The sequence below is a fragment of the Acromyrmex echinatior genome, chromosome 3 (genome assembly GCF_024713525.1).
Source record: "Acromyrmex echinatior isolate Ae372 chromosome 3, ASM2471352v2, whole genome shotgun sequence".
Lineage (NCBI taxonomy): Eukaryota > Metazoa > Arthropoda > Insecta > Hymenoptera > Formicidae > Acromyrmex > Acromyrmex echinatior.
The window spans coordinates 1,289,502-1,317,288 of NC_141854.1; the positions used below are offsets into that span (position 1 = coordinate 1,289,502).

The following is a 27,787-nucleotide window of genomic DNA, read 5'->3' on the forward strand; positions in this document are numbered from 1 at the left end:
GACCTGTGCTCATGACAAATCTTTCTTTTAAGTAAGGAATGTATTAATGTCTAATGCATTTACTTCACTTATATGTCATTCTCTGTTTGAACTCTTCTTAAAAATGTTTTTATTATGTGATATTGATTATATTAAATGAATTCATAAGAAAAGTTATTGACATTTTATTATTGCATCTAGTAATAAATATAATAAAATGTAGTAAGATAAGATTAATAAAATTATTTTGCCTCTTGAACTTTTATCAACAAGTTATCACATATCCTGTATCATATACTTCCCTTAAAATTATGATAAACTGTAAATTGGACGTATCTCATTAGACAGAATATAAATATGATGAATATTAAGTATATAAAATATTATATCAAGTTTCAATTTTTTAATTTTATTCTTTTTCTTAAATAATAAATATCATTCCTGGAAATTAAAGTAATTTTTTCTTTCTTATGTACTTTCTTATTACAGAATATGCAGAGTTTTTGCATTGTAAAGGTAAGAAATTTGTAGATTTTGATGAGGTACGGAAAGAAATTGAAGGAGAAACAGACAGAGTGACCGGAAGTAACAAGGGCATTTCTAATATACCAATTAATCTCAGAGTATATTCACCCAACGGTAAATATAATAAGAAGCCTGTTTTAAAAAATAAATGATAATTGTCTTATTAATATATATTTATTTGTTTAGTCTTAAATTTGACATTAATTGATTTACCTGGACTTACAAAAGTACCAATTGGAGATCAGCCAGCAGATATAGAAGCCCAAATTAAAGCCATGATCTTTCAATTTATCAAACGTGAAAATTGTCTCATATTGGCAGTCACACCAGCCAATACTGATTTAGCTAATAGCGATGCTCTTAAACTTGCTAAAGAAGTGGATGCACAAGGTATACAGTTGCAATATTGGTATTAGTACTTATTTGAATTTAATATTATTGCATAAGGTATTCAGTTGCAATATTGGTATTAGTACTTATTTGAATTTAATATTAATGCACGGTATTATAAGGTGTTCGTACAATTGGTGTTATTACTAAACTGGATCTTATGGATGATGGCACTGATGCAAGAGATATTTTGGAAAATAAATTATTGCCATTGAGGAGAGGTTATATTGGTGTTGTTAACAGAAGTCAAAAGGATATAGAAGGACGAAAGGATATAAAAAATGCTTTAGCCGCTGAGCGAAAGTTTTTTCTCAGGTATACGCACGAATAATTCTGAAAATGACAAGGATGTAATTTTTTTTCTGATCATATATAACTTTTGTTTCATTTGTTAGCCATCCATCTTATCGTCATCTAGCAGACAGATTGGGTACTCCATATTTGCAGAGAGTTCTCAATCAACAATTAACAAATCATATCAGGGATACCTTGCCAGCTCTAAGAGATAGATTACAAAAGCAACAGTTAACTTTAGAGAAAGATGTCGAACAGTACAAACATTTCAGGCCTGATGATCCTGCAATCAAAACAAAGGCTATGTTACAGTAAGTGAATTTAAAATTTTATAATTTGAAAGTTTACAGTATCCTAGTACTCGTCTTCTATTTATAAAAATTGTATTGTAAAAATCACAAATGCGTATCTTATAGCAGAATATGTCACATAAATGTAATAATTAGTATGTACATATAAGTGTAATAATAACTGTGTACATATAAGTGTAGTAACATTTTTTTGATGAATATATTTTGTACTTTATGTCTTCACATATAAAGCAATAATCATGCAAATGAAATCATAGTTCTTCTTTATCTTTTCATTTTTAATATTGTATTTTTTATTTTATGGGTAGAGAGTCTTGAAGTTTTAGATCATTTGCTTTTCGTTTTCAGATCAATTAAAATATATATGTAGGTATCCTTGTGTTTGCTCTATTAATTTATTTAATCAAAATAGCTTTTATAATAGTTTTATTTAATCAAAATAGCATTTTTTGCCATTTGCATGAAATTTTAAATAATTGAGAAACTACAATTTTTTATTATGCAAATGCTTTTTTAAGAATGAGAAAATAAGATGATGGTATAAAACTATTCTGCTACAAGAAAACTAACAAATAAAATTTCTAACAAAAAATATTTTTTATCTCTGTGAAGTAATAAATTTTTATAGGAATATAGTATGATATTTCTATTATAAATTTAGTTAGATTGTGATGCAATAACAGAGATTACTTCAAATGTGTTTTTTGTTGTGAATGGTAGATAACATCAAGACTCTCTATCTATGTAACTAATATTTTATAACAGTTTACATTACACAAATTAATAGAAAAACATTTTTAAGGATGATACAGCAGCTTCAATCAGATTTCGAGAGAACTATAGAAGGTTCAGGTTCAGCACAAATTAATACTATGGAACTCAGTGGTGGTGCGAAAATCAACAGACTTTTCCATGAGCGTTTCCCGTTCGAAATTGTTAAAATGGAATTTGATGAAAAAGAATTAAGAAAAGAAATTGCTTTCGCCATCAGAAATATACATGGTGAGTTTCTTTTGATTTTATCGTCAATTGACAAAACAAATTAACAATTATATACATTTTAATATAATAGGTATCAGGGTGGGGTTGTTTACCCCAGACATGGCTTTCGAGGCAATAGTCAAAAAACAAATAAATAGACTTAAAGAACCAAGTCTCAAGTGTGTAGACTTAGTCGTGCAAGAACTTAGTAATGTTGTACGCACTTGTACAGATAGGGTAAGTCAAGGATAATTATAAGATATTAAAAGATATAAGAATTATTAAATTCCAATATTAAAATATGAGTTAATTATGCAATTTTTATGTGTTAATTTTTTAATATAACAGATGTCACGTTATCCCAGACTAAGAGAAGAAACGGAACGTATCATAACGACATACATCAGGCAGCGCGAACAAATGTGTAAAGAGCAACTGATCTTGTTGGTGGATTGCGAACTCGCATACATGAATACGAATCATGAAGATTTCATCGGTTTTGCGAAGTAAGTAGTCATTAAATATTTCATATTATTTGTTATATGTTATATTAGATTTCAAGTATTATTTACAGAGGTATACAGTAGCCACAGATACTTTCGGTTTTTTAAGTTGATACATCTAGTTCTTACATGTCGGTTTCGTTACATTTATGCTTGCTGCTGTTTTCTTATTTTATGTCAAATTTGATATAGCCACTAAATAGCAAGAGACGTTACATAATGCTGTTATAGTATTTAGACGAGATGTATGTTTCAAAAGACTGCTTTCTAGTTGAAAAAATCTTAGCAATATGTTCACGTGTATTGCATAAAGTTTTACAAAGTTTTTAAGATTCTTTATATGCTGTAGTATGTTTGTCATTTAAGATAATAAACTACTTACTTTTTAGAATATATATTTATTTCTATACAATTTAGAAAAAATAGTTTATTTAAAAACTATTTTTAGTAATTTTATGCTGCGAAAATTTGTTTGTACATGATGTCCAGCGGTCTTTACATATCCTTAGATCCTGGAATTATATTAGAATTTGTGTATTATGGAAAATTTTTGAAAAACTGAAATTTCAGGGCTGGCCTGGAATTTATAATTCTTTCATTCTTTAAAAAAAAAAAAAAAACAGCGTGAAAAAAGAAAGAAAAAAATAAAAAGTTATGTTTAAGTATAAATCTTTTCTTATAAAGATGCAATAAGTTACCAATAAAAAACTTGAATTTAATATCTAAAATAGAATATAGTAGACAAATCGTTTGTGTTGACGAGATATTCGTTTGATATTATTTATAAAGCAAAATAAATAATATTGTTTCCAATTTGTTAACGTTTTATTCAATCGTATAAAATCCTAATTTCAATACAAAGCATATAATATTGCACGAATCGATGAAAATTAATTAAATGAAAATTGATCGATGGATAAATCCTGAAAAAACCAAAATGTTTATCTGGAATGTCCTGGAATTATCCTTAAATTGACTAATCAGATTTTGCTGGACACCATGTTATTATTTTTAAACATATATTAAAGTTAAGATTAAAGTAAATTGAAGGATAATAATTTATTAACAAGAGATATTCTTTCTAAGAACATTAAAATTTTAAACATTTTTGGAGAAAATAGAAAGCCGTACTACACGTGATTAATATATCAGATTATGTTTGCTTGCTATTTTTTTATTCAAATTATCAATGCATATACTTTCACAGTCAGTGTATGTCTTGCTAAAATCAGTTCACATAGCAATCTACAATCACATTAATATTCTCAGCTTGTCCTTCCTTCAAGGCCAGAGACCGCTCTAGAATTTGACAAACAATAAACTTTAATATTTTTACTCACACATGCGCGCGCGCGCACGCACACACACACACACACACACACGCGCGCGCGCGCGCACGCACGCACACACATGCATCCACGCGCGCGCGCGCGCTCACACACGCTCACACACACACACACACATGTATAACTATACTAAAATTATACATGTATAAGTATAAACTTTTATGAACTCTTCTGAATATATTTTTTGTTTTAGTAGTACATTCACTTTTATTTCTATATTATGTATAATTATAAGATAGAGCGGGGCTATTTCATCAGTTTCAGCTTTAAAGTAATATGGTACGATGGTAAACAATATCTCTACAACGTGCTTATAATTACGTTATATCGTATAATTACGTTTAATCATAATTGTTTCTTGAAAGCACAAGCACAATCTTTAAATAATTAACTTTTGCTGTTCCGAAACATAAATATCGCGAGAAATGAACGAAAAAACTCCGCTCTATTCTATATTAAATTATAAACAGGGTGTCCCTGGAAAATAATTGGGATTATTTTCATATGTAAATAGAGCGGGTTAAACTGAGTCAACGAGTAACAATAGTTAACAAGTTATTAAAAATTGCCGAATAAATCAAAAGACCCAGCTCCGATGATATTTGATCTATGTTGTCAAGATCATGACCCTTAGTGACCTCAGTTTAGTTAGTGATCGTCCTTCCTTTAAAAGTTACTGTAGTCAAGAAAGTTTAAAAAATAACTTGTTACGTCAAATCCCCTTTATTTCATGGGAATCTTTATTTTACGGGAATTAGAAAGATTGATGCTTTATCGCGCGTATCACAACTTGAACGCATTCGGATTAAATTTCAAAACAAGTCTATGGTCGAACGCAATGACTCTGCTTTGAAACAGTGCGACCGTGGTCCGTTTTTAGATCAAAGAAATTATTCTCTATGACTTGGATAGGATCATGTGATCTTATAAGACGAAGAATGCGATCAAGAATTTGAATAAATTCATTCAATTAATCTTATATAACTTTAGATTTAATAAATTCTATTATAATATATATAATTTAAATTTCTTAAAACTAAAATAAGTTTACTTAAATATCGTCTAGTTTAGTATAAAATGTTGTGTTGTGTTTCGCGCATGATTTTATATTATTTCGAAAGTTTCTGAACAGGATCTTGAAAAGTGTAATTATAATTTTGACTTATCTCCTGTTCATTATTCACATAAGTTCTTTCAATTAAGCTGGAGAGATTCAAACGTTTGTGCGCATAAATTGTGATATTGTGTTTCTAAATCAGGAGAGGGAGAGACTAGTTCGGGGTATAAAAAATGGATTGAAACGGAGAAAGATTCATGGGTTTCAGGGTCTAGGATTATAATTCTTTGATTAGAGGAATATAGAAAGGTAGGCTCTGATTATTTGAAACTCGAAAGATTTAGGAAGTTGAAGATTTGGAGGAAATAATTCTTCTAAATCATTTTAATTAGAGATTTAATTAGAGATTTAATTAGAGATGTAAATTTGTTCATTTGTTGGAAGGAGAAACGAATTTATTTTCAGAAGGTTTAAAGGTGGATGACTGGATAGATTTATGTAAGAGGAATGATCATTTTGAGAGAATTCAGGGGAAGTTGACGAGATGTTGATAGGTGAGATACTATTTGATTTTATGGTTGGAGAGTAAGAAATTTCGAGAGGAGAAAATTAATTCTAACCGAGAAGTGAAACTAGTGGAGAGAAGAGTTTTTAAATTCGTTCTCAATTTGATTTTCTACTTGTCTTATTATTTGTAATAAATTACATCTTTTCGAGGTTTTGGCTGGACGGCTGGAAAGTCGTGTTTGTTGCTGTCTCTCCGCCTGTTTATTTCTCAAAATTTTATTTAATCTTTGGGAGCGCACTGGAATTTTTTGAATTTTTCAAATAGACTATCTAATGAGTTGAGTTGCTTTAAACTTACTTTTCGGTGACTTATGGTCTCGTTTAGTCTGCAGCCTAATCCAAAAATTTAATCACAGGAAGGACATCCCTCTGTCGGATCTTTACAATGGACGAACCGTCCTCGGTAATCAATTCACCCAAATATGTATTCTCAAAGAATCAAATTACTAATTAAATGCTCTTTCGGATCTGATCATTGTGCATTTCACACTTAATTTATATTATGAGTTTCTTTGTCTTTGATGGGAATAATCAGGAGGTGGGGGAATCAATTGTTCCTGTCATATAGATTGATTCTATTATTAACTTGAAAATACTCCATCGCCGATTTCACTTGCGGTATTAGATACTCGATCAATCTATTAGGTATCATCCTTTGACTTCTATTACTAATCTTTCTACATTTGACACTATAATCTCCAATTATAACAAGATTGATCTTCTTTTTCAATTAATTCTTACAAGTGTTTTCGGCTCGATTGTAATATTTTCGTGAAAGAAAAGAATCGTGGAGTCCTCCGGACACATCTCATTTCTGCTATATGCTAGAGTACTAGCAATTATTCTATATCCTCCTCTCTAATGTAATAATTTTCTATGCGAAATGAGGTGCACAACACCTTCTCCTTTGTGTAGAGTAATCAGACTGTCCACGCGAAATGTCCTATGCCCCGAGATAGGGAAGGAGAAATAGGACCTCGCTTTCCATGGAAAATTGTACACCCGGAAGCAGGAGGGGAGGTGGAGTGAAAGTCATACGAACAGAAAGTGGAAAACCCGTATCAGGGAGGACTCGCTTTGCGTGAAAAGTTGAAAACCTATGTGAAATAGTATCTACAATTGTAGATCGTTTCGTCCTGTAAAACAGTAAACTTTTTTTCATTAATAACTTTTAAACGAAGGATTAGCATCAAAACTTGTTAAATGTCATTCAATATATGTCAAGATCAAGATTATCGAAATTGGATCCTCTTTTGTTGATATTAATCAATCTCCACATCAATCATTAGTTCGGCCTATTGTCGAATGCAAGCAACTTCGATCGTTGGGAATACTCGGAAATGAGAAGACGGATTGGCTGAATTGGGGAGCGAAATGGATCCAGACGAATAGATTGTTGGAGTTTTCTTTTTCATGAGTAAAAGATACATAAAAAAAATTGCTGAAACAGGAGCACCTGAGGAAGACTGCGAAAAGCTACTGACAGTCAAAGCAACCAATGAAACGTGAAACAAATTAATCAGAACGAAAGAGTTGACAACAATAAGAAAAGACAAATTGAAAATGAGCATAAACCTTCTCATAAGACATATGCTTCTCAGAGTATATTTACATAACTTCGGACTCATCGAGCAGAAGAACTGGTTGTGTGGAGAGGAAAGCGAGGTCAGTTTGCACATCGCTGCCCTCTGCTCGTCTGTAAAAGATATGTCTGTAAAAATTTTGTTGCTATATGTTTATTAGATAGAATATCTAAAAGAGAAGAAGATGAGCAGTCTCATAAGTAATACTGTGCTAGATTGAACTGATTAATCTTGAAAAGCAGGGATTGACAAAGGAATTTTTAGATTTAGATCATGTTAACGACGACTATTTATATTCCCACCCGCTTATTTTACTACTATTACTATTACTAGCCCGGCCTATCTCGAATGCAAGCGCACGGTGAGATACAACTCCGATCGCTGCATCCCACCGTGCGCTTGCTTTCAGCGATAGATCGCGGCCGAACTAATACAATTTTTAATAATTTTTAATAATTAACTATTGCGAGAATTGAAAAATCAATAAAAATTTTTAGATTCTCTTAACTGAACTAATAAATTAAGATAAAAATGGGCATGCGAGAATCATTGTCGAACACAAATTATCAAATATAGATAATTATTTAATTTCCATTTATTTTATTTCATACGTTTTGACTCCTTTCCGGGCCATCAGTGAACATCATTAAATTTTCTTGAGTATGTTTCAATTCTGTTCTGGTAGCTCGAACACATGTATACTAGTATTATAGATGAATGTTTTCTTTGCATTACATGTATTATTCTGTGAAATGCTAACCTTCCATTATTCTCTTTTTATTGCTTTTTAATGTTCGAACTTAACATCTCGGAGTCGGAAAGCGTAGATCAATTAAATAATTAATCAATTAAATTAATACGTTGCTTTTTGAAAACTTCACTATAACGTTATTAAATAATAGTTTTATACATAATCTGTTTATATTTAAGGACGAATTTTATTCCATTTGAAATCATGATTACGACTCATTCTGTTTTTTGTGATCATTAATTGTGAGTTTGAATTTTTATTAATATAGTTGCGGTGTTCCGCAATCTGTTTTCAAGTGCTTTCCGCCACTTCTGTTTAACATAGGATGCGTCACAATCATTGCATTCAATTTTGTATACATTTTATTTTGTATATTTTTGTATACAACTTTTTATCTGTGTCTGGCAAAATATCTTTATGTCCTCTTATAAAACATGAAAGTTTGTTTATATTAAAAAAGGAAAATTTTGATTTTGTCTTGGATTACTTTTCTGAATTTATGGCTCCTTTGGGATATATGGTATAATAAACCAAAAATTTCTTTTCTTTTCTTCCTTATTTTCGTTTTCAGTTTGGTTTAGAAAAGAGAATCTTATTTTAGAACGTACATATGAGAACATATGAGATCGTACATATGAGAACACAATTAATACTAGAAATTAAGTGCCTATAACGATCGAAGCTGGATCTTTAATGCTTAAATAATTCAATGTGAATTATGTATACAAAGTGTCCCAAAAAGATCGGGACACTTGAATATCTCGGAAAATTTTACAGAAAAATGTTCCAAACAAAAGTTGTAGGATTCGAAAAATCTATTTAATGATATTATCAATTTGATTTTGGGCGGCGTCGCTAAGGTTAAGGTCACATCGATTTTTTTAATAGCACACCCTATTTTTTATTCCAGACTTTAATAGCTGATATCAAGAGCTTTTCAAAACACTACAATAAAGTCATTTTTTATAAGTCAAAGCCCTTGGAGGTTGTACCTCTTATTTTCATTTTTGCATAAGTTAAGTGAATTCGATAGACTGCACTAATACGCACTAAGTGCGAACTTTTTCAGTGTCACGCATTCGACTTGTGCGCACTGTATCAGTGAGTTAAGATTGTCGTATTCGACAAATAAAAACTAACCCAGTGTACTGCTAAATTTATATTTAGACCAACCGAATGAACTGAACGAGAAATATTGCACTGACGTTTCTGACAATACAATTTGCATAGCACTAAAGTGATTCTACACTTGCACTATGTTAGGGCAGCACTAGAACAGAGTCAGTGCATGTGTGCTGAATTCGTGATAAGCTGAATAAACTTGAACTTATAAGGTATGTGTTACGAAAAAGAAAAAAGAAATAAATAATAAACTTTATTTTTCAATGTAACATTCAAATAAACAATTCAATTAAACAAATTAAATTCATTATTACATTAAAATTGTTCTCTTTTATTATTTATTTTTGTTAACTATTATTAATTTTTTAATTGTCTTTATAGTTTTTATTATTCGATCTAATAGTGTCAAGTGTTTATTTTAATTTTTTGTGGTAACACTTGAATGGACAAGATGATGCAATTTTGTAATAACGTTTTGAATAATGTTTTAAAGAAGAATTAAATAGCTACTACTTTGTTTCGAACAGAAAATATTTTTTAATGAATTCCGATATAAAAATTTTATATGTATAAGAATTAAAGGCATTTGGCTCGGAATAGTTAGAACCTTCAATAGGAATGCAAATATTACAATACTATTCAGGATGTCCGGTAAGTTTTGACAAAGCGCTCGTACATAGATAGAACAGACTGAGTCGAAAGTCCTCTACCGGACACCCTGTATATAGTTAAGTTTTATTTCGTAGCGAGTTTTACCCCCCCCCCCCCCCCCCCCCTCCTCGCCAAGAAGTGTACAACTTACCATGCGAAGTGAGTTTCCACCCAGCCAAGGGATGTAACGACTTTTTATGCAGATGGATCTTGCTTTGCGTAGAAAATCGAATACTCCTAGGTAGGGAGGAGTTTGGGTGGAACTTACTTTGCATGGAAAGTCGTACACTCCCAGGTAGGGAGGAATTTGGATGGAACTTGCTTTGCGCGTAGAAAGTCGTACACTCCTAGGCAGGGGAGAAGGTGGAGTGGAACTCGCATCGCGTAGAAGCCGTAGAAAGTCATATGCCTTTAGTCGGGAGGGGGGGAGGGATGGGATGGAGCTCGCTTCGTGTGAACAGTCGTAAAATATATTTTAAAGCAGAAAATTTTTGTTTTATATAGTTGAAAGAGACATCATTTTTCAAAATTTTTTGTTAATAACTTTTTAACGAATAAGGAGCGACAACTAAAACCTGTTGGAAGTCACTCAGGGTCATAACCTTGATAACGTCAAGATCAAGATCATCAAGATGGGTCTTCCATCGGCATATTTATAAAGATAAATTTGTACTGATATCACATTTTATAGTGATAAACGCCTTCTTAGAAACACCTTATTATTGATTTCAAGAAATTGATTTTCATGTTTGGACGAAATTTGAAGGGAGCCGAAATTGGACCTTATAACTTATTGACTCGTTTTCTTTGTGATATAATTTTTATATAGTGAATTTTAAAGGAAAATAAAGATATAATTACTTGAATTGGTAAAAATGTCAAGACGGCGATCATCCATATTTTCCGAAGAATAATAATTAATTAATACCATCATGTAATTTGTTGTATGTTAAATTTTATGTATATTTTTGTTTCCATTCGATTTTAATATTACTACTACTTATCAGATTTGTTATTTTATATAAAACAAAATTAAATTGTAAATAAATGGAGATCGAAGTCGAATAGATCGCTTTGTCATTTTTTAGTTTAGTTAACAAATACCAATGTATTATATAATTTCGCTTCTATCCACTTCCTTTTGTTAAGTATTAAGTTATAATATTATAAATCAATGAAGATAGAGGTGAAATAAATTGCTTTGTTATTATTATTTTCTTTGTTATTTTAACTTAGTTAATAAATATATAATGTATAATTTCATTTTCGTTTGATCTTTTGTTAAATATTAATTATAAACAAATAGAAATCGATGACGAATAAATCGCTTTTTATTATCATTTTCTAAGTTAACAAATACGCGTATAATTTTGTTTACCATGCATCGCTAACGCTTTTTGCATCAATACGTTAGCGCACTTTCGCGCCGAAACATCTAATAGTACGTTCTGGTTGGATGAACATGAACTTAATGGTAATAACGACGACGTATCATAAAATGTTTCACATCGGGACTTTGCGTCGCAATAGTAGGGCACATAGAAAAAAATTAAGGCTTTTATTACATAATTCGAGTGAAAGCTATCGATTGAGTGTATATAGCATTTGATCGGTTTAACCATTATTGAAATCTAATAATCTCGATCCCCCGCAACTCATAGTCTCGCGTAAAGGAACATGATAGTATCGCTGCAATTGTCTTAGCGCCAAGAAACACTATCATGTTTCCTGATAAAAGAAACGTTCTGTTTGTCATGCTGATTGTTATACTTTTTTTTTTTTGGTTGAGATGCTCAGAGTGAAAATTCAAATACTTTCCAGAAAATGTTTGTTTATGAAACTAATCGATTTCAATTTTATTTTTATTATTAATTATCGTTAGATCTAGAAAATTCAAAATTTGGCCTCTAATTTCCAATGTAAATCGCCCTTTTCTCCAATCATAGTAGAGATAGTATTGAACAAATTAGAAGAAAGGGCATTATAGATACTAGGAACTATTTTACGGAACTATTTTCTTATTTAAGATATATAGATGATATTACCACAGCGATTTCTTTAAAGTTCAAGAAATTTTAAATATCTTCAATTTTATTCTTCTATACATTCTGGACTCCAATTCGTATTGGAATTCATCCTTAGTTTACTATACCATACATTCTAAAGGTGTTAAATAAATTTAGAAGGGCAGTCAAAGACAGAAAATCAAAATTTTCCTGTTTTTAGTATGAACAAACTTTCATGTTTTATAAGAGGACACAAGGATGTTTTGTCAAACTCAGATAAAAAGACTGTTGTATACAAAATTGAATGCAATGATTGTGTTACCCATCCTATGTTAGAAGTGCTGGAAGGTACTTGAAAACATGGATTATGGAACACTACAACCATATTAACAGAAATTAAAACTCACAGTAATCACAGAGCATAGAATGAGTCACAATCATAATTTCACACATAAAAATAATTTACACAGAACGCTATCTAGGGAGAAAGATTAATGTTACATTACAAGAAATGTTACATATACAAAAACAGGGAAACAACAATCTTAATTTAAAGGCTGATACAAAATTCCTACATTATATATACGTAACTTCACTAAACAAAATGTAACTACAAATTTGTTCTTAAATCTAAACAGATTCTGCATAAAAATGAATTTAAATGTTAATAAGACTTGAAGTGTTCGAAAGATAATATATTAATTTAAATCGATTAATAATGTAATAATAGCCTTTTAATGAGCCAACACAGGATATCAGTGTGTAAAATTAATTTTATTTTGTGCAATTGATAACAAACGAAAGATAACTCAACGTTTCGATCTCAGGGGGTCGATCATGTACTTTCACATGAAATTTTTCACATTTTATTTTTCACTTTTCATTTTTTATTCATTGAGATTTCATGTGAAATTTCACAGCGATTATGTATGTAGGTTAGGTGCGTTGGCTTTAAGCTAATATTCATAATCCGATTTTATTTCAAATTAATAATCTGTCTCCCGAGAGATTACGAGTATTAATCTTATAAATATAATAATAACCTATCAGAGAACAACACGATCGGATTGGATTTTTATTGCTTTTAGTAAACTGTACATACAAGTGATTTCGAATATGTACGTACATCATACGTACACGACACACATATACACAAGTCATATAATACATAAATTCAGAGAAAGAAAATTAAATATAATCAATAAAAATGAATGTAATTTATATTTGTTATAAAAATTGAGTACAAAAAGTTTGGATATTTTATTTTTTATATTATATTTTATTATTTGTTCAAATTCCATATTACTTTTAATACTTATTATCGATTTTTATAAGATAACCTAAAAAGTGATTTTTTTATATATCTCAGAAAATAACTCCCAACTTTGACAAAAAAAAATTATTTTTATATATGCACATACATGTATAATTGTATATGCATAGAGTGCTTTCGCAACCTACACATCAGTAAGTCGAGTTGCCTATCTATCCATGGACAGGGGCACGCTTTACTGGTAATGCAGAATAAGATTAGATCTCAAGAGAGTCAGGGAATGAGACAAGAGAAATTTTTATTCTAGTATGGTATAGAAACTTTTCACTTTTCACGTTTCTGCCATAGGGAAAAAGTTACGGGATCGACTCCTAGGTTTGGATCTTCTTTAGTACAATAATAAAGAATATAAAAATCAGAATTTTATGGAACAACAACTTCATAGTCTTACAAAGCTTTTTAATTTCGAGTTAGTATCATTTTTTTAGCGAAACATTAAGCAGTATTAGCGTGATATTTTCACATGTGTCACCTCAATATTAGTCCATTTACATCGGTGCATTAAATTACTAAATTTACTAAACATTAATTTTTTAAATATTGAGAATGATTTGAAGTAAATCGATGTACGTGTACGAATATTATACGGACATTATATTTTTTTTATATTAAAAATGGACTTTTAAATATATCCATTATTATACCAAGTACCGCGCTGATTCCTGTTTCTCCTTACACTCTTGTCTTTAATTTGTTAAATATTAAGGGGAGTTCTTTAACATTAATTATTATTCTCATTATTGTTTAAATCACGCTGGGTGAAAACATGCGTGAATCACTGCATTATTCCGCTTTCGTTAGTGTGCGGGAATGCACCGCGCGGAAAGATTCGAGTGAGAGAACGACACACGGTTGATATGATACACGACAGTAAAGAGAACTCCGTTTCTTTATAATTTAACAAAAGAATTTTCTTTAATATGCACAGTTACAAATTCAGAAAATATAATTAATTAAATATTAGATTAACAGAATATTAAATGCGGTCACCTTTTCCAAATTGTATTTGGAATCGCGGTGATGGAAAATCTCGGCGATTTTCTTGGCACTTCTCGAAAAGATCTGTCTTATAGCGGTTTTCACTAAGCGGTTAGCACGGCGGTTTTACGAAACGATATAGTAGCGAGACTATGACTCTAAGAACTCTAAGAAGGAGGAACGGCGAGATTGCATTTATTGCTTTCGGCCTGGGCTTTCTTCTTGGGAAAAATCCAATAAAATTTTGCCACAATCGTAATTATTACGTGGCATTAGTTGTACAAAATTGATTGGCGCTTTGGATTCTTTTCTAATGACGTTCAACGTAACAGTCATGCGCGACAGAAAATCCGTACGTGGGATTGATGACAGCGCGTGACGTATTCGTCGGAGCGCGGCGCTCGCGTGCGCGAATTGAATTGTTCTAGAACTTTCGATTGTCCGTTGCCGGTGCCTGTTTGCGTGTACCGAATTGTTTTAAAAAGACCAAAGAACGACGAATCCCTGACTTTGACGAGAATTAATTCAGGCTCGAGATGAAATCACGAGCTCACCTTATGCGTGCGTTCAATAACAATTACTGTCGGTCGATCGAAAGAGTTCTTACTTTTTTTTCCGAATTACCGATCTCAAACAGTTAGTTTTTTTTAGTTTTGTTTATCATGTATTCGATAGTCATCCGGTTTACTTATTGAAATCTTGGATTAAACATCGGAAAATTGTGTATCGTAACATTAAAAAAATTAAATTTATTAGGTTCTGCATTCAGAATAATGTTATACTACAACATTTACATCGCATTAAAAATTTTAACCTGTTGTTACACCATTTCCACTCTTCTGCGAAATTTAGTCACATGAAAGATCTTTATATTATGAAACTGTTAAAATTAGAACTTAACGATACATACAACCTATTACATAATTCAAGGACAGAAATTTTTAACTTGTCACGTAACATATCTCGATGTCTCCCATTATATTATGTTTGTAACTCGTTTTTTCACAAACAAAAGAGGCTATTCATTTTTTTATACCAAAAAAAGAGATAGATTACAATAGAAAATGAATTGACTACTTCCTATACATAAAAAACAAAAGTAATATTCAACACATTGATTATCACACATTGATTATATCAAATACCTTACACGCATTTCAAATCGATCATTAGGGTCCCTCTACAAAACAATATACAATAGTTTTTGATAATATAAAAATCACTCAATCTTTTTTCTTTCATGAAAAATACTGTCTCTTCTTCTTTAAAATCTCTTAAGGATAAATGGTAAATCAATTTGTCCTCTGTACAGATTCTCAAAAAAGTTCAACATTTATTACAGTTAGGCGAAATTTTTCATTACCTTTCACTAATAAAAAAGATACGATATTTGAATTTATAAAAAACATTGAATGTAAATAACATTAAAAGGTTTCCCAAGAACACTTAAACAAACATCAGACGTTTTTTTATTCCAATCATTAATAACAGGTCCACAGAAAAAAGTGCCCTGTGCTGGGGTGAAGACCCAGTTACTTTTATATATTTGAGTCGTTGAATACGAATCTGATATAAAAATAGGATCATCCAGAGCAAATTTTTTAATCTAGAGCGAAAAAATAATTTAAAAATGGGAAAAAAGGGTCATTTTTTTCTCTAGATTAAAAATTTATTCTGGATGTCACATTCGTATTCAGCGACTCAAAATACATGAGAATAATAATACATGAGTCTCTACCTTAGCACAGGGTACTTTTTTTTTGTGGACCTGCTGTGTAATCTTTCTATTTTTTCCTTACATAAGAATTGTATTGATGACATGTTGATCAGCTTATTTTCCTTCACTAAACATTTTTTTAAAAAACAATTCGAATCTAATTGTTACAAAAGTCAACAAAGGCAACATTACGGTTGTATTAGATAAAGATTTAAACAAACAAAAAATTAATGAAATGCTTAATGACAAAAACAGTAGTTAACAAAGATCCTAAAAAAATGATCAACAAACTAAAAGAGTTACTGACAAGATGGAAAAAATTGAACTACATCTCGGAATCTACGTGTAAAACGGTTTTTTGTAATAATGTTTTTGTGATAGTGTTCTTTCGAGAGTCTCCCAAAGGTACATAAACTGAATTGTCCGTCTGGGATGATTGTATCTATTGATAGTTCTCTTTATACATTTGCAACGTTCTTACACAAAATAATTGTATTTACTAAAAATATACCACAGCCACGAAACCACATCAATAATAGTTATGATCTTATTAACAAGTTAAAAAATACACATATTGACAATGACTATTGCTTAACTTCTTTGGATGTGGTTCCGCTTTTTACTAATATTCCACTGAACTTGGCCATAAAGAATATTGAGAAAAGATGGAATTATATCTCGGAATGTTCCAGTGTTCCCAAAGATGAATTTTTGTTAGCAATTCAGTTTTGTTGTTCAGTTTGTTCTTGAATCTATTTTTTTATATTTGATGATCAAATTTATAAGCAAAACTTTGGGACACCTATAGACCTCCCCATTATCATCGGTTATCGCTGACCTTAAAAAAAATATACTTGATAACATTTTCCGATCAAGTTTTTTTTATCGTTAGGTTGATATTATGATAGCGATTTCTATTACACAAATCGGTAATTTTCAAAAAATGTTTAATTCTATACATTTAAGGTTTACAATTGAAGTAAGGGATAACAAAATTAATTTTCTTGACACAACCATTTTTATTCATAACAAAAAACTAATATTTGATTGGTATCAAAAATCGATTTTCTCAGATACATATCTTAATTTTTTATCCAGATATCCTCTCTAACAGAAAAAAGGCGTGATCATAGACATGATTGATAAAGTGTTTTTCCTTTCTGATCCAAAATTTCATTAAAAAAATTTGAATTTATTGTTAGTATTTTATTAAATAATGACTATCTTCTGGATTTCATTTTTAATATAATATTTCTAAGAAAATAAAATATTTTATAAAAAATAGTAACATGATAATGATGACAAATTATAATAAAAAGAATCTACAATAAAATTATATGGTTTACGATATTTTTGTTAACAGATATTTTTGTTATCTCAGATAAATTTAAAAGGATTATAAACAATATAGTATTTAAGATTGCATTTTACAGTCAATAAATTTCACAGTTTAACCAAAGTGAAAGATCTATTACCTACCATTTCAGAGAAACATTGTCTATAAGATTGCCTGCAAAGACTGCGAAGCTTCTTATGTAGGATAAACTGCTGGTCGACAATTACACACACGTATTTCTGAACACCGAAATCACATTAGAAGAAAGATGTCTTCCCATTCGGTCATTACAGACCACAGGTTATAATTTGACCAATTTGAATTCCATTGGGACAGGGTGCAAATTTTGGATATAGAATGAAATTACAACAAAAGATTAACATCCGAAATGCTACATATAAAAACACAAAAAAAATGTTTAGACAATTGTTTCGGATCGGTACTTGTATTGGCGGTGACACGTGTTATTTGTCTCTGTGTAATCGAAGAGTGAACAACTGTTATATTTTGATCTATTCATTTGATGAAAAAATTTAATTGGATCACTCTTATTACTTCATCTAATTACTCAAATAAATATTCAATTGGTTGACTACTGTATGTGTATGAGCAAATTGCATCAATTTTGAGTCAATCTACTTTTTCCTTATTGTTTCTTTTTTAAAAAAATAATTTTATATATATCCTTGACATTCTCATTCTTATTATAGTTTCACTTTATAAGAATTACTTGTTTCTTCCAGTAAACTGGAATGAATGTATGGAATCTCTTTAATATATTAATGATGTTGGCATCATGGTTGATGCACTACTTGTACAGGATAGAATTATGTTAATTTCCATTGAGAATTACTTGAAGTAAGTCGAAACGCGTATGGACATTATACGGATATTATATTCTTTTATATTAAAAATGGACTTTTAAACATATTCATTGTTATACTTGCGCACTAAGTGTCGCGCTGACTCCTACACTTTTGTCTTTAATTTATTAAATATTAAGGAATCCTTTAACAATTAATTATTGTTCTTATTATTATTTTAAATATTGAATTTTTTATATTGATTATATTGATTATAAAATTAAAGTACTATTAATTCGTTAAAACTTACATTATAATGTTGTGTGGTACATAATTAGAGATATCAACATTCACTTATCATGGATCAAATAAATATTCTATATTGATTGATGTTGCGAGAATATTATTAAATCCATTGGTTGACCATCATTTGACCGATGTAATCATGCAGTTGTAAATTATTTAATTGATCCTGCTTTCTGACTCTAAGATAGTAAATTCGAACATATAATTTAAAATTAAAAAAAGATAATGGAAGATTCCACAGGAATAATACATTTAATGCAAAGAAAACATTCATCTGTCAGTGGCGTGTTTGAGCTGTCAGAACGAAGTTGAAAAACATATTCTCATTTCATTCTTGAAATTTGATGATATTCACTAGTGGCCCGAAAAGGAGCCGAAACGTATGAAATAAAATAAATAGAAATTAAATAATTATTTACATTTAATAACTTATACATTGACAAATTGCGCGTAACTCTTATATGCCCATTTTTATCTTAATTTATTAATTTAATTAAGAGAGTAAGAATTCTTATTAATTTTTTAATTTTTATAATAGTGAATAAGTTATTAATTACTAAAAATCGCTATATTAACCCGACCGCGATCGCTGAATCCAAGTGCACGGTGAGATGCAGTCGTCCAGCGATCGATATTACATCTTATCATGCACTTACATTCGGCTTACAGGCCGGGCTAGTAATAGTAGTAAGATGAGCGGATGGAACTATAAATAATCGCCTTTAGCATGATCTAGATCTAAAAGTTCCTTTGTCACTCCCCGCTTGTTTTTGAGGTTAATCAGTTCAATCTAACGTACTGCGTACTAAGCTTATGAGATTGCTCATCCTCTTCTCTTCTAGATCTTCGGGCTTAATAAACATATAGCAGCAAGATTTAAGTAATATCTTTTACAAGCAGAAGGCAGCGGCACAGGATGTGCAAACTGTCCTCGCTTTCTTCTCCACAACCGACAGTTCTTTTGCTCGGTGAATCCAAAGTTATATTATATAAATAAATGTGTTCTGAAAGGCATATGTCTTATGAAGAGAAGGCCTATGCCCATTTTCAATTTCTCTTCCCATTGCTGTCAACTTTCGTTTTGATCAGTTTGGGATGTTTCATTAGTTGTTTTGATTGTCAGCAGTTCTTCGCCGCCTTCCAAGATTTTGAAAGTCTTCTCCAGCTGTTTTCTGAGAATCTTGCTTTAATGTGAAAGGGTCTGCCTAGTGAAAATTCCAACCTAAGGTCTGTCTAGTGAAAGTCTCAACCTAGTATGGCCAAGCCTAATTTATCTCCATTTATTTTGACATAATCTCTGTCCTATTTGTCTGATTGTGCTGATAACCACCTGACTCAATTGTTATGATTCTTATGGTTCCTGTCACAACCCTCAGGTATTCTCCTTCAAAGCTTTTGAGCAAGTACGGCACCCATCTTCTCCACCCTAGGTCACCAGACCACTGCAGCATATGTTAATCTTGATATTAAAACTATTTTGTATAACAGGGCAGCTCTGAGATTTAAACTTCCGTTTTAAAATCCCATAGCTCTTCTATAATAAAAGCCCATAGCTCTTCTATAAGCTCATATGGAAGTGTAGAAGTTTGTTCCTCTTTTTCTCGAGGTGTGTACTCCAGTTCAGTTTCGCATTTAAGCAAATGCCCAGACTTAATTGGTATACTGAATTGATATAACTTATCACCCCAGAGCTTCAAAGGTTCGATTGATTCAAACTTATATTTTCCGATGAAAATAATGGCCGAGATGTTGGCTGGATTTACCATCAGTTTCTTCGTCTTACGCCAGTTCTGAACAATCTTTAAGATTTTTTTAAGATTTGTCAATATTAAGGCCATTGGAGATTGTTCCTCTTATTTTCATTTTTGCATTAAAAATTCATTTTTAAAATAAAAACAAAATGTAAAAATGAAAAGAAGAGGTATTATCTCCAATGACCTTGATTTTGACAAATATTATCCAGATCATGATCCTGAATAAGAGATTTTAGTCGTTAGATTAGTCGTCGATCACCTTGAATAATGCTAATACCGGTGGTACTGTAACTTTCAAGCCTTATAATTCGGAAAGTATTTAACGAAAAAATATTTTATTATAATGTTTTAAAAGGCTCTCGAGGTAAGCTACAAGAATATGTAATGAAAAATGGTGAGGTTCCATTAAAAAAAATCTACGTGACCTTGCCCTCGCCTTGACAACATCACCCAAGGTCAATGATACTATCTTACATCTCCCTCGAAGTAAAAAAACATTTTTGGCTAAAATATTTTTTGAATTAACGCAGTGTTTCTGAGATATTTCAATCCGTCCTTTAAAATGGGACACCCTGTGCGTGCGTGCGTGCGTGCGTGCGTGCGTGCGTGGGCGAGCGCGCGCGCGCGCGCGCGTGTGTGTGTGTGTGTGGGCGGGGGCGGGCGTGTGTGTGTGTGTGTGTGTGTGTGTGTGTGTGTGTGTGCGTGTGCGCGCGCGGGCGTGGACATGCGTGTGTATACACATACATACACGCGCGCGCACACATACACACACACACACACACATACACACACACACACACATATACAGGGTATCTCTTAAGATGGGTCGGGGTCACATTGGAGGCGGAGAATGGATCAAAGGAAACAAGAAATTCTTATACCATTTTGAGATACTCGCTGTAGTTTTTGAATTAGAAAAGAAAATGTCTTAGCCAATATGTGGTTAAGCCGCGCCGCGCGAATTCGTAGGACGGCCCACACACGAAGCGCTTTTTCCCCCTCTCTGCACGCCGCCGCCGCTGCCGCTCGAGTGTGAGCCATCCTACGAATTCGCGCGGCTTAATCGCATATTGGCTTAGACATTTCCTTTTCTAATTCGAAAACTACAGCGAGTATCTCAAAATGGTATAAGAATTTTTTATTCCCTTTGATCCATTCTCCATCCCCAATGTGGCCCCGACCCATCTTAAGAGACACCCTATATATATGTGTGTGCGTGTGCGTATGCGTGTGTGTGTATATATATATATACATATATATATATATTTATTTATATATATATATATATACATATATGTATATATATATGGGCATTTTACGCTTAATTCGGACAGCCTTTACCGACTGCTGCTGATTTTTTACTGATTTTTTTTAATCCTCATATTAAAATTATAAATTTTTATTCCTTTATTATTTTATATTAAAATATGTATTCAGTTATTTTTTTAGATTTTTATCTCCTTTAGTTTCCTAGAGATATGAATTTTTTAATATTTTCAATTTATTTTATTTTGTAAACGTTTAGTTGAATGTAATTTTTGTATAAATTATTGAAAAACAAAAAATTATTCATTTTGAAATTCTCTATTAGGAAAAAAATATGAAAAAACTTCAAGTTTTGTTTCTCTCGAAAAATTTGATTAAAGTAAAGACCAAAATCGATTTTCATCAAGATCGATATTTTAAATTTTTATTTAAAAATTCTTCAATATTCTTAGTAGAAATATACAGAATTTAAGCCACATTTGTTTATGATCAAATTTTCGTCTTATTTTTTAAGTTTTTAAAATTTTAATCTATTATTTAATGTTAGTAGATTTTTAATCTGCTGGTGAGTAGTTACATAAATCATGTTATTTTATACTAGAGAATTTTATACTGGAGAATATATTTTTAATTTCACAATTACAATATTTAGAGAATAAGGACTTATAAGAATATTATTTAAATAAAATAACGTCTTTTAGAATCTGTGAAGAAATTTATTAATAAAAATCATTTTTATATAATATAGATTTTATATAAAAATCATTTCTATAACAGATCATTTTTCAATTTTTTTCTCACTTTTGTGAAAACATCCAAAGAGTTCGAAAATTTTTTTATAATAAGCATATCATTTTTTTTAGGAATAATACTATGAATTTTTTGAGTCTCAGGTATAGGCTTGCTCTTTCAAATCGAGTCGCAAGATATAATCCAGTCAAATTAACTCTAAAATTAATAAATAAATCTGGTAAAAAACCCCGGAGGAGCTGAATTTCTGAGAAAATCTCTATTTTAGCATAACAAATAATGACACAAAAGTCCCCATCAATATGATGTATGAAAAAGCCGCTATATTGAGTCAAAAGCATCAAAGAGTCGATTTTCGAAAATAACTCACGAACAGTTGTACGAAAAAATGTTTTATATAAAAATTGAAAAGCATTAAATTTTCTATAAAAAAATAATATGAAATTTTTTCATAAATCTAACTGTTTTCGAGAAAAGTGCAATATTTTATAAACGAATAGGATGAAAATGAGTCAAATAATTGTGTTTTCCTACCGACGAGTCTTTGTATAAAGATCAAGAGAAGAGAAGGTAAAATAAACAAACCGGATAAAGAAATTTCATTTTTAATTACATTAAAAAAAAGATTACTCGTGAAATTCCAACAGTTTAATAAAAATTAAACAAGCGAGAAAAAAATAAGAAAAATAAGTTGATAATAATAAACAAGCCCACATTTTTTATTATTATTTTATTTATTTTTTTTATTTATTAATTTTAATCCTTGCCTTGCGGCTTAGGATGGTTTCCAGTATACATTTATTTACATTTGTTCTTAATTTAATAACATCTGACCCCTATCCTCCTTCAGTATCTATTCTTCATACCTTCTTCATACAGCTCTATTCTCGCTCTATATATAATATATACATATAAATATTTATAAACATTTGAAATACTTGAAATACATATAAAAGCTATTCATTCAAAAACAAAACAGTGTATCGCACATTATAAACTTTCCTACATATAGCGTGCCTACACATAACTATTTGTGACTTTGGTACTTTATGATTACTTGGAACTGCCCTTAAAATTATACTTATATACAACTTTGCTTTCTAATCTACTTGGTGTAGCAATCTGTAATAAGTCTTCACTCTTGTTTCTTTTCCCTCTCTTCTGCTTCTTTTCTTGCCTTATTTATCCTCTTCATTATCCCGTTACCTTCTACTCCTATGAATTCTTTCATCAGCATCTCACTCTTTGTCTCCTTGCACTCTTTGAGTATATGGCTCATACTCTCTTCTGCAGCATGGCAGATTCTACATTTCTTTTCTACGTCCTCTCTCCAGTACTGGCCTCCTTTTGTCTTGTTCCCACATCTGAATCTTGCTATTAAACTTCTATCTTTCATCCTCTTTTTGCCTTCCAAGTATTTTGATAAGTACTTTTCTGATCGTATATTTTTATAATTGCTATTATACTTTGACTCATTTATCTTTACTTGTCTTTCTTCTTTCTCTCTTCTTTCTAGTCTTTTCATGAGATCTTCTGTTATACCTTGATCTCCTGCCTTTCTTACTCTTCTTATTTGTTCCTTACTCATTCCTGCTCTTTCTAGCACTTCTCATCTTTTCTTTTCCCAGTCACCTTCTTTTCCTCTATAGTCCTTTTCCAATTCCTTTATACATTCTTTTATTAATTTTTTCCTCGAGTTCCCTATTCTTTTCTCGTACTTACTGCTCTTCTGATTGCTTTAATTTTGATTTCATTTATCTTTGTTTCTTCTACCAGTATATAATTAGGTGTTCTCCAATCCAATTTTAGAATCCATTTCACGTACTTCCTTTTTATTCCATCTAGTCTATTGTTGTCTTGTCAGTCCCTTCGCTCTATACAGGGCTATACTCTCCACCAAAGAGTTGAATATCTTCATTCTTCTTTCGAAGTTGTCTTTGAATATTTTTTCTCCACTGCTCCATGTTCTCTTCATTGCCACTGTTGCTTTCTTTATCTTTTCTTTTATATGTTTCTCAGTCCCTCCGTTTTTTTGTAGCGTGTATCCTAGGTATTTGATTTCTTTAACTTTTATTTCCTCTTCTTTCCATTTCCACTCTCTCTTTTTTGTCTTACCTCTTCCTTTCTCAAATACCATTATTTTTGACTTCTCCGGGCTCAGATTCAGTTCTTTTTTTTTGTATAAACCTCTCAAATCTCTTGGCAAATCTCTCAAATCTCTCAGCATCTCTCTCATATCAGCTTCTCTATCTGCCAGTAGAATCACATCATCCGCATACATTATTGTCGAGCATTTCTCTTTTCCTATTACTACTCCTCCTGTCTGATCTTTTGCCATCTCTTCCTCCAAGTCTGATATATATATATTAAACAATGTCGGGCTTAGTGAACATCCTTGTCTAAGGACATCCTTATCTTTTTCAGTCTAAAACTCCTCCGACTTCCTATTACCTACTTTCACTATATTCCTTGTTTCTTTATACGTCTCATAATTCGGAGTCTAAGGTTGTTCTCTGCATCTTTCTCATCATTTCATTTAACAGCTTCCTGTCCACATTATCGAATGCAGATCCGCGAAAAAGGCAAACATCTTTCCTCCTTTTTTGCTCAATTCCCTGTTAACCGTGATCCGATTTACTATGTAGACTGCATCTATCGTTCCTCTTCCTTTTCTGAATCCATACTGTCCTTCCTTCAACTTTTCCTTCGCTTCTTTTTCAAGTCTTTTGTTTAGGATAGTTGCGTAAATCTTATATGCTGTGTCCATTAATGTAATTCCTCTATAGTTTTTAATTTCTTCTTTATCTCCTCTTTTGTAGATAGGATTCTTTTTACAGATTAAATCTGTGTTCCAATCTGATGTATTTCTTCCCCTTTCCATACTCTGTTAGTCATTTTCCAGAATTCTTCTCCGATTTTTTTGGACATAAACCTCCATGCCTCATTCTCTATCTCGTCTTCTCCCAGAGTCTTTGCTTTTTTTAATTTTCTCAACACCTCTATTAACTCTTCTTTTGCAATTTCTCCTACTTCTTCTCTTCCTGTCTTTTCCTCTTCGCTTTCCTCACTTTCCATACTCAGAATCGTTTTCTCCCGCGTATCCTCTAGCAGCTCCATATAATGGTCCCTCCAGCTGTCCATCTGTATATCCTTGCTTGGCCCCTCTGATTTTTTCTTCCTGTACTTGTTTATATATTAGGTGTACAATTTTGCTTCCGTCGTTTTTTTTTCCGAAATTCGAGGCTTTATTGTAAAAAAAATACATTTATACATTTATACATTTATATTTACATTGGTTATACATTTATGATTCAAAGTATTGTCCATCGCTGGCCACTACTTTCTCCCATCTTTCGGGCAGCGTACGAATCCCGCGTCGAAAAAACTGGTCATCTTTTGAGACGATCCACGAATCGATCCAATTTTTTACTTTTTCATAAAACCGGAAGTGCTGGTCAGCCAGGCCGTGTGCCATTGATCGAAACAAGTGATAGTCAGAGAGAGCAACGTCTGGAGAATACGGCGGGTGGGGTAGGACTTCCCATTTCAACGTTTTCAAGTATGTCTTGACCACTTTCGCAACATGGGGTCGAGTATTGTCATTGTTGGTTGAGTATTGTCGTTCAAACGCATCAATTGCGTTCGATACTGATTGCCTGTGATTGTTTCAGTCGATTTTAACAGCTCATAATACACTACGCCAAGCTGGTCCCATCAAATGCAGAGCATGACCTTGGAATCGTGAATATTCGATTTGGCCGTCGACGTGGAAGCATGGCCGGGAACTCCCCATGATTTTCTGCGCTTGGGGTTATCGTAATGAACCCATTTTTCGTCCCCACAATGCGATGCAGAAATCCGTCTTTGCCTTTCAAGCAGCTGTTCACAAGCAAACAAATGCCGTTCAACATCTCTTGGCTTCAACTTGTACGGCACCCAATTTCCTTGCTTTTGAATCATTCCCATGACTTTGAGGCGTTTTGAAATGACTTGTTGAGTCACTCCCAATGATCGTGCCAATTCTTCTTGATTTTGACACGAGTCTTGATCAAGTAATGCCTCCAATTCTGCATCTTCGAAAATTTTCTCTCTTCCACCGCTATGCCGGTCTTCGACGTCAAAATCACCGTTCTTGAAGCGTTGAAACCACTCATGACATGTTCATTAATAACGGTCTCACTATAAGTATTTGAGAGCATTCGATGAGCCTCAGCTGCAGATTTCTTCATATTGAAGAAAATTACTCCCGCAAATGACGAGAATTTGGCTCGTAAACATTTTCGAGAATAACTTTATGATGCAGACACAAATCGATTAATGTTTTTATGGGGTTATGTTGATAGATGCTCAAGTTTATTGCATGACGTCTATGATCTATTTATTTCGACCATCATTTATCGCTAAAGCCATCTATAGAAAAACGGCGGAAGTAAAGTTGTACACCTAATATTTCCTAATATCCCTCTTTCTCACTTCTTATATTTTTTATCTTTTCTTCTGCTTCCTCATGCTTCTTCTTCTGATGGTGGTGCTTCACACCATTCTTTATAATTCCTCCTTTTTATCACATAATCTTATCTGCTAATTTTTCCTTTCTTCAGTTCTCTCAGTTCTCTTCTTAATTTTCTTTTCATGCTTCTCCATTCTTTATTATACCAATCTTTCTTTCCTAATTTCCATTGGGAGTATTTTCTTTTTATCTTTCTTGATCGCACTTTTTTTTATCTTTTTTTTTATCTCCCTCCATATCCTCCCATGTGCTCCTCTATTCTTTACTCTTGATAGCTTTTTATCCCCTCTTCCGTCCAGTTACTTCTCTCTATTTCCACTTCCGTCTCTTTCCTATCTTTTTTCTCCATTATTTGCGGTCCCCGCAGCTCTATCTCTAATGGGATGTGATCTGACTCTGTTCTGTTGTCTTCTTCTACCCTTTTTCTTTGCATGCTCCATCATTTCCTATCACATAATCTATGACCGAAAATCTTCTCTCCCCTATATAAGTCCATCTCCCCTCTTCTTCGAAGCTTCCATTCAGTAGAAGCGTCCATCCTCTCTCTTCTATCCTTCCTATTAGTCTGCGGCCCTCTTTGTTTATTATTTTATCTATTTCCTGCTCTTGTTTCTCTTCTCATTTTCTTCTTCTATTACCGGTCTTCCTTCACTATCTGTCCTTGCATTCAAATCTCCTCTTATTATTAAATATTTTTTCTTTTCTTCTTGAATGTTCTATCAACCTTTCCATTGTTTTTTCTATCTCTTGACTATACACTGTTATTATTCTCCATTTTATTTCCTGTTTTTATTTCCATTATAGACCATTTCACATTCCATTGCTGCTTCGCTTATTTCTATATTCTTTATTTTCTTGCTCACTGCAGTGATTATCCCACCTTTTGCTCTTCCTTTTTTATGTTTCTTCTTTGCCAGCACATAGTTCTACTCGTAGCCTTTCGGCAATCTATTTTTAATTTTCTCCCA

The 27,787-nt window shown here is 31.8% G+C and overlaps 1 protein-coding gene and 2 pseudogenes across 16 annotated transcripts in view; 1 reads left to right on the forward strand and 2 right to left on the reverse strand.

The window, feature by feature from the left end:
- The window catches only part of shi (dynamin-1 shibire), a 159,459-nt gene that overhangs the window by 49,960 nt on the left and 81,712 nt on the right, over positions 1 to 27,787 (forward strand). For 13 of the 16 annotated variants that reach the window (XR_015544319.1, XR_015544320.1, XR_015544321.1 and 10 more), the window contains exons 3-9: positions 469 to 618; positions 691 to 894; positions 1,017 to 1,209; positions 1,290 to 1,499; positions 2,287 to 2,501; positions 2,572 to 2,717; positions 2,829 to 2,986. Coding sequence is in view for 13 of the 16 variants with exons in the window: in XM_087403749.1 (XP_087259875.1) it covers positions 469 to 618; positions 691 to 894; positions 1,017 to 1,209; positions 1,290 to 1,499; positions 2,287 to 2,501; positions 2,572 to 2,717; positions 2,829 to 2,986 (1,276 nt within the window). In the remaining 3 variants the exon portion in view is untranslated. The remainder of the gene's footprint in view (positions 1 to 468; positions 619 to 690; positions 895 to 1,016; positions 1,210 to 1,289; positions 1,500 to 2,286; positions 2,502 to 2,571; positions 2,718 to 2,828; positions 2,987 to 27,787) is intronic. The other 3 variants (XM_011057170.2, XM_011057517.2, XM_011057596.2) reach the window with 1 other exon arrangement.
- Positions 10,943 to 24,742, reverse strand: LOC147910099 (uncharacterized; annotated as a pseudogene).
- Positions 17,199 to 27,252, reverse strand: LOC147910100 (uncharacterized; annotated as a pseudogene).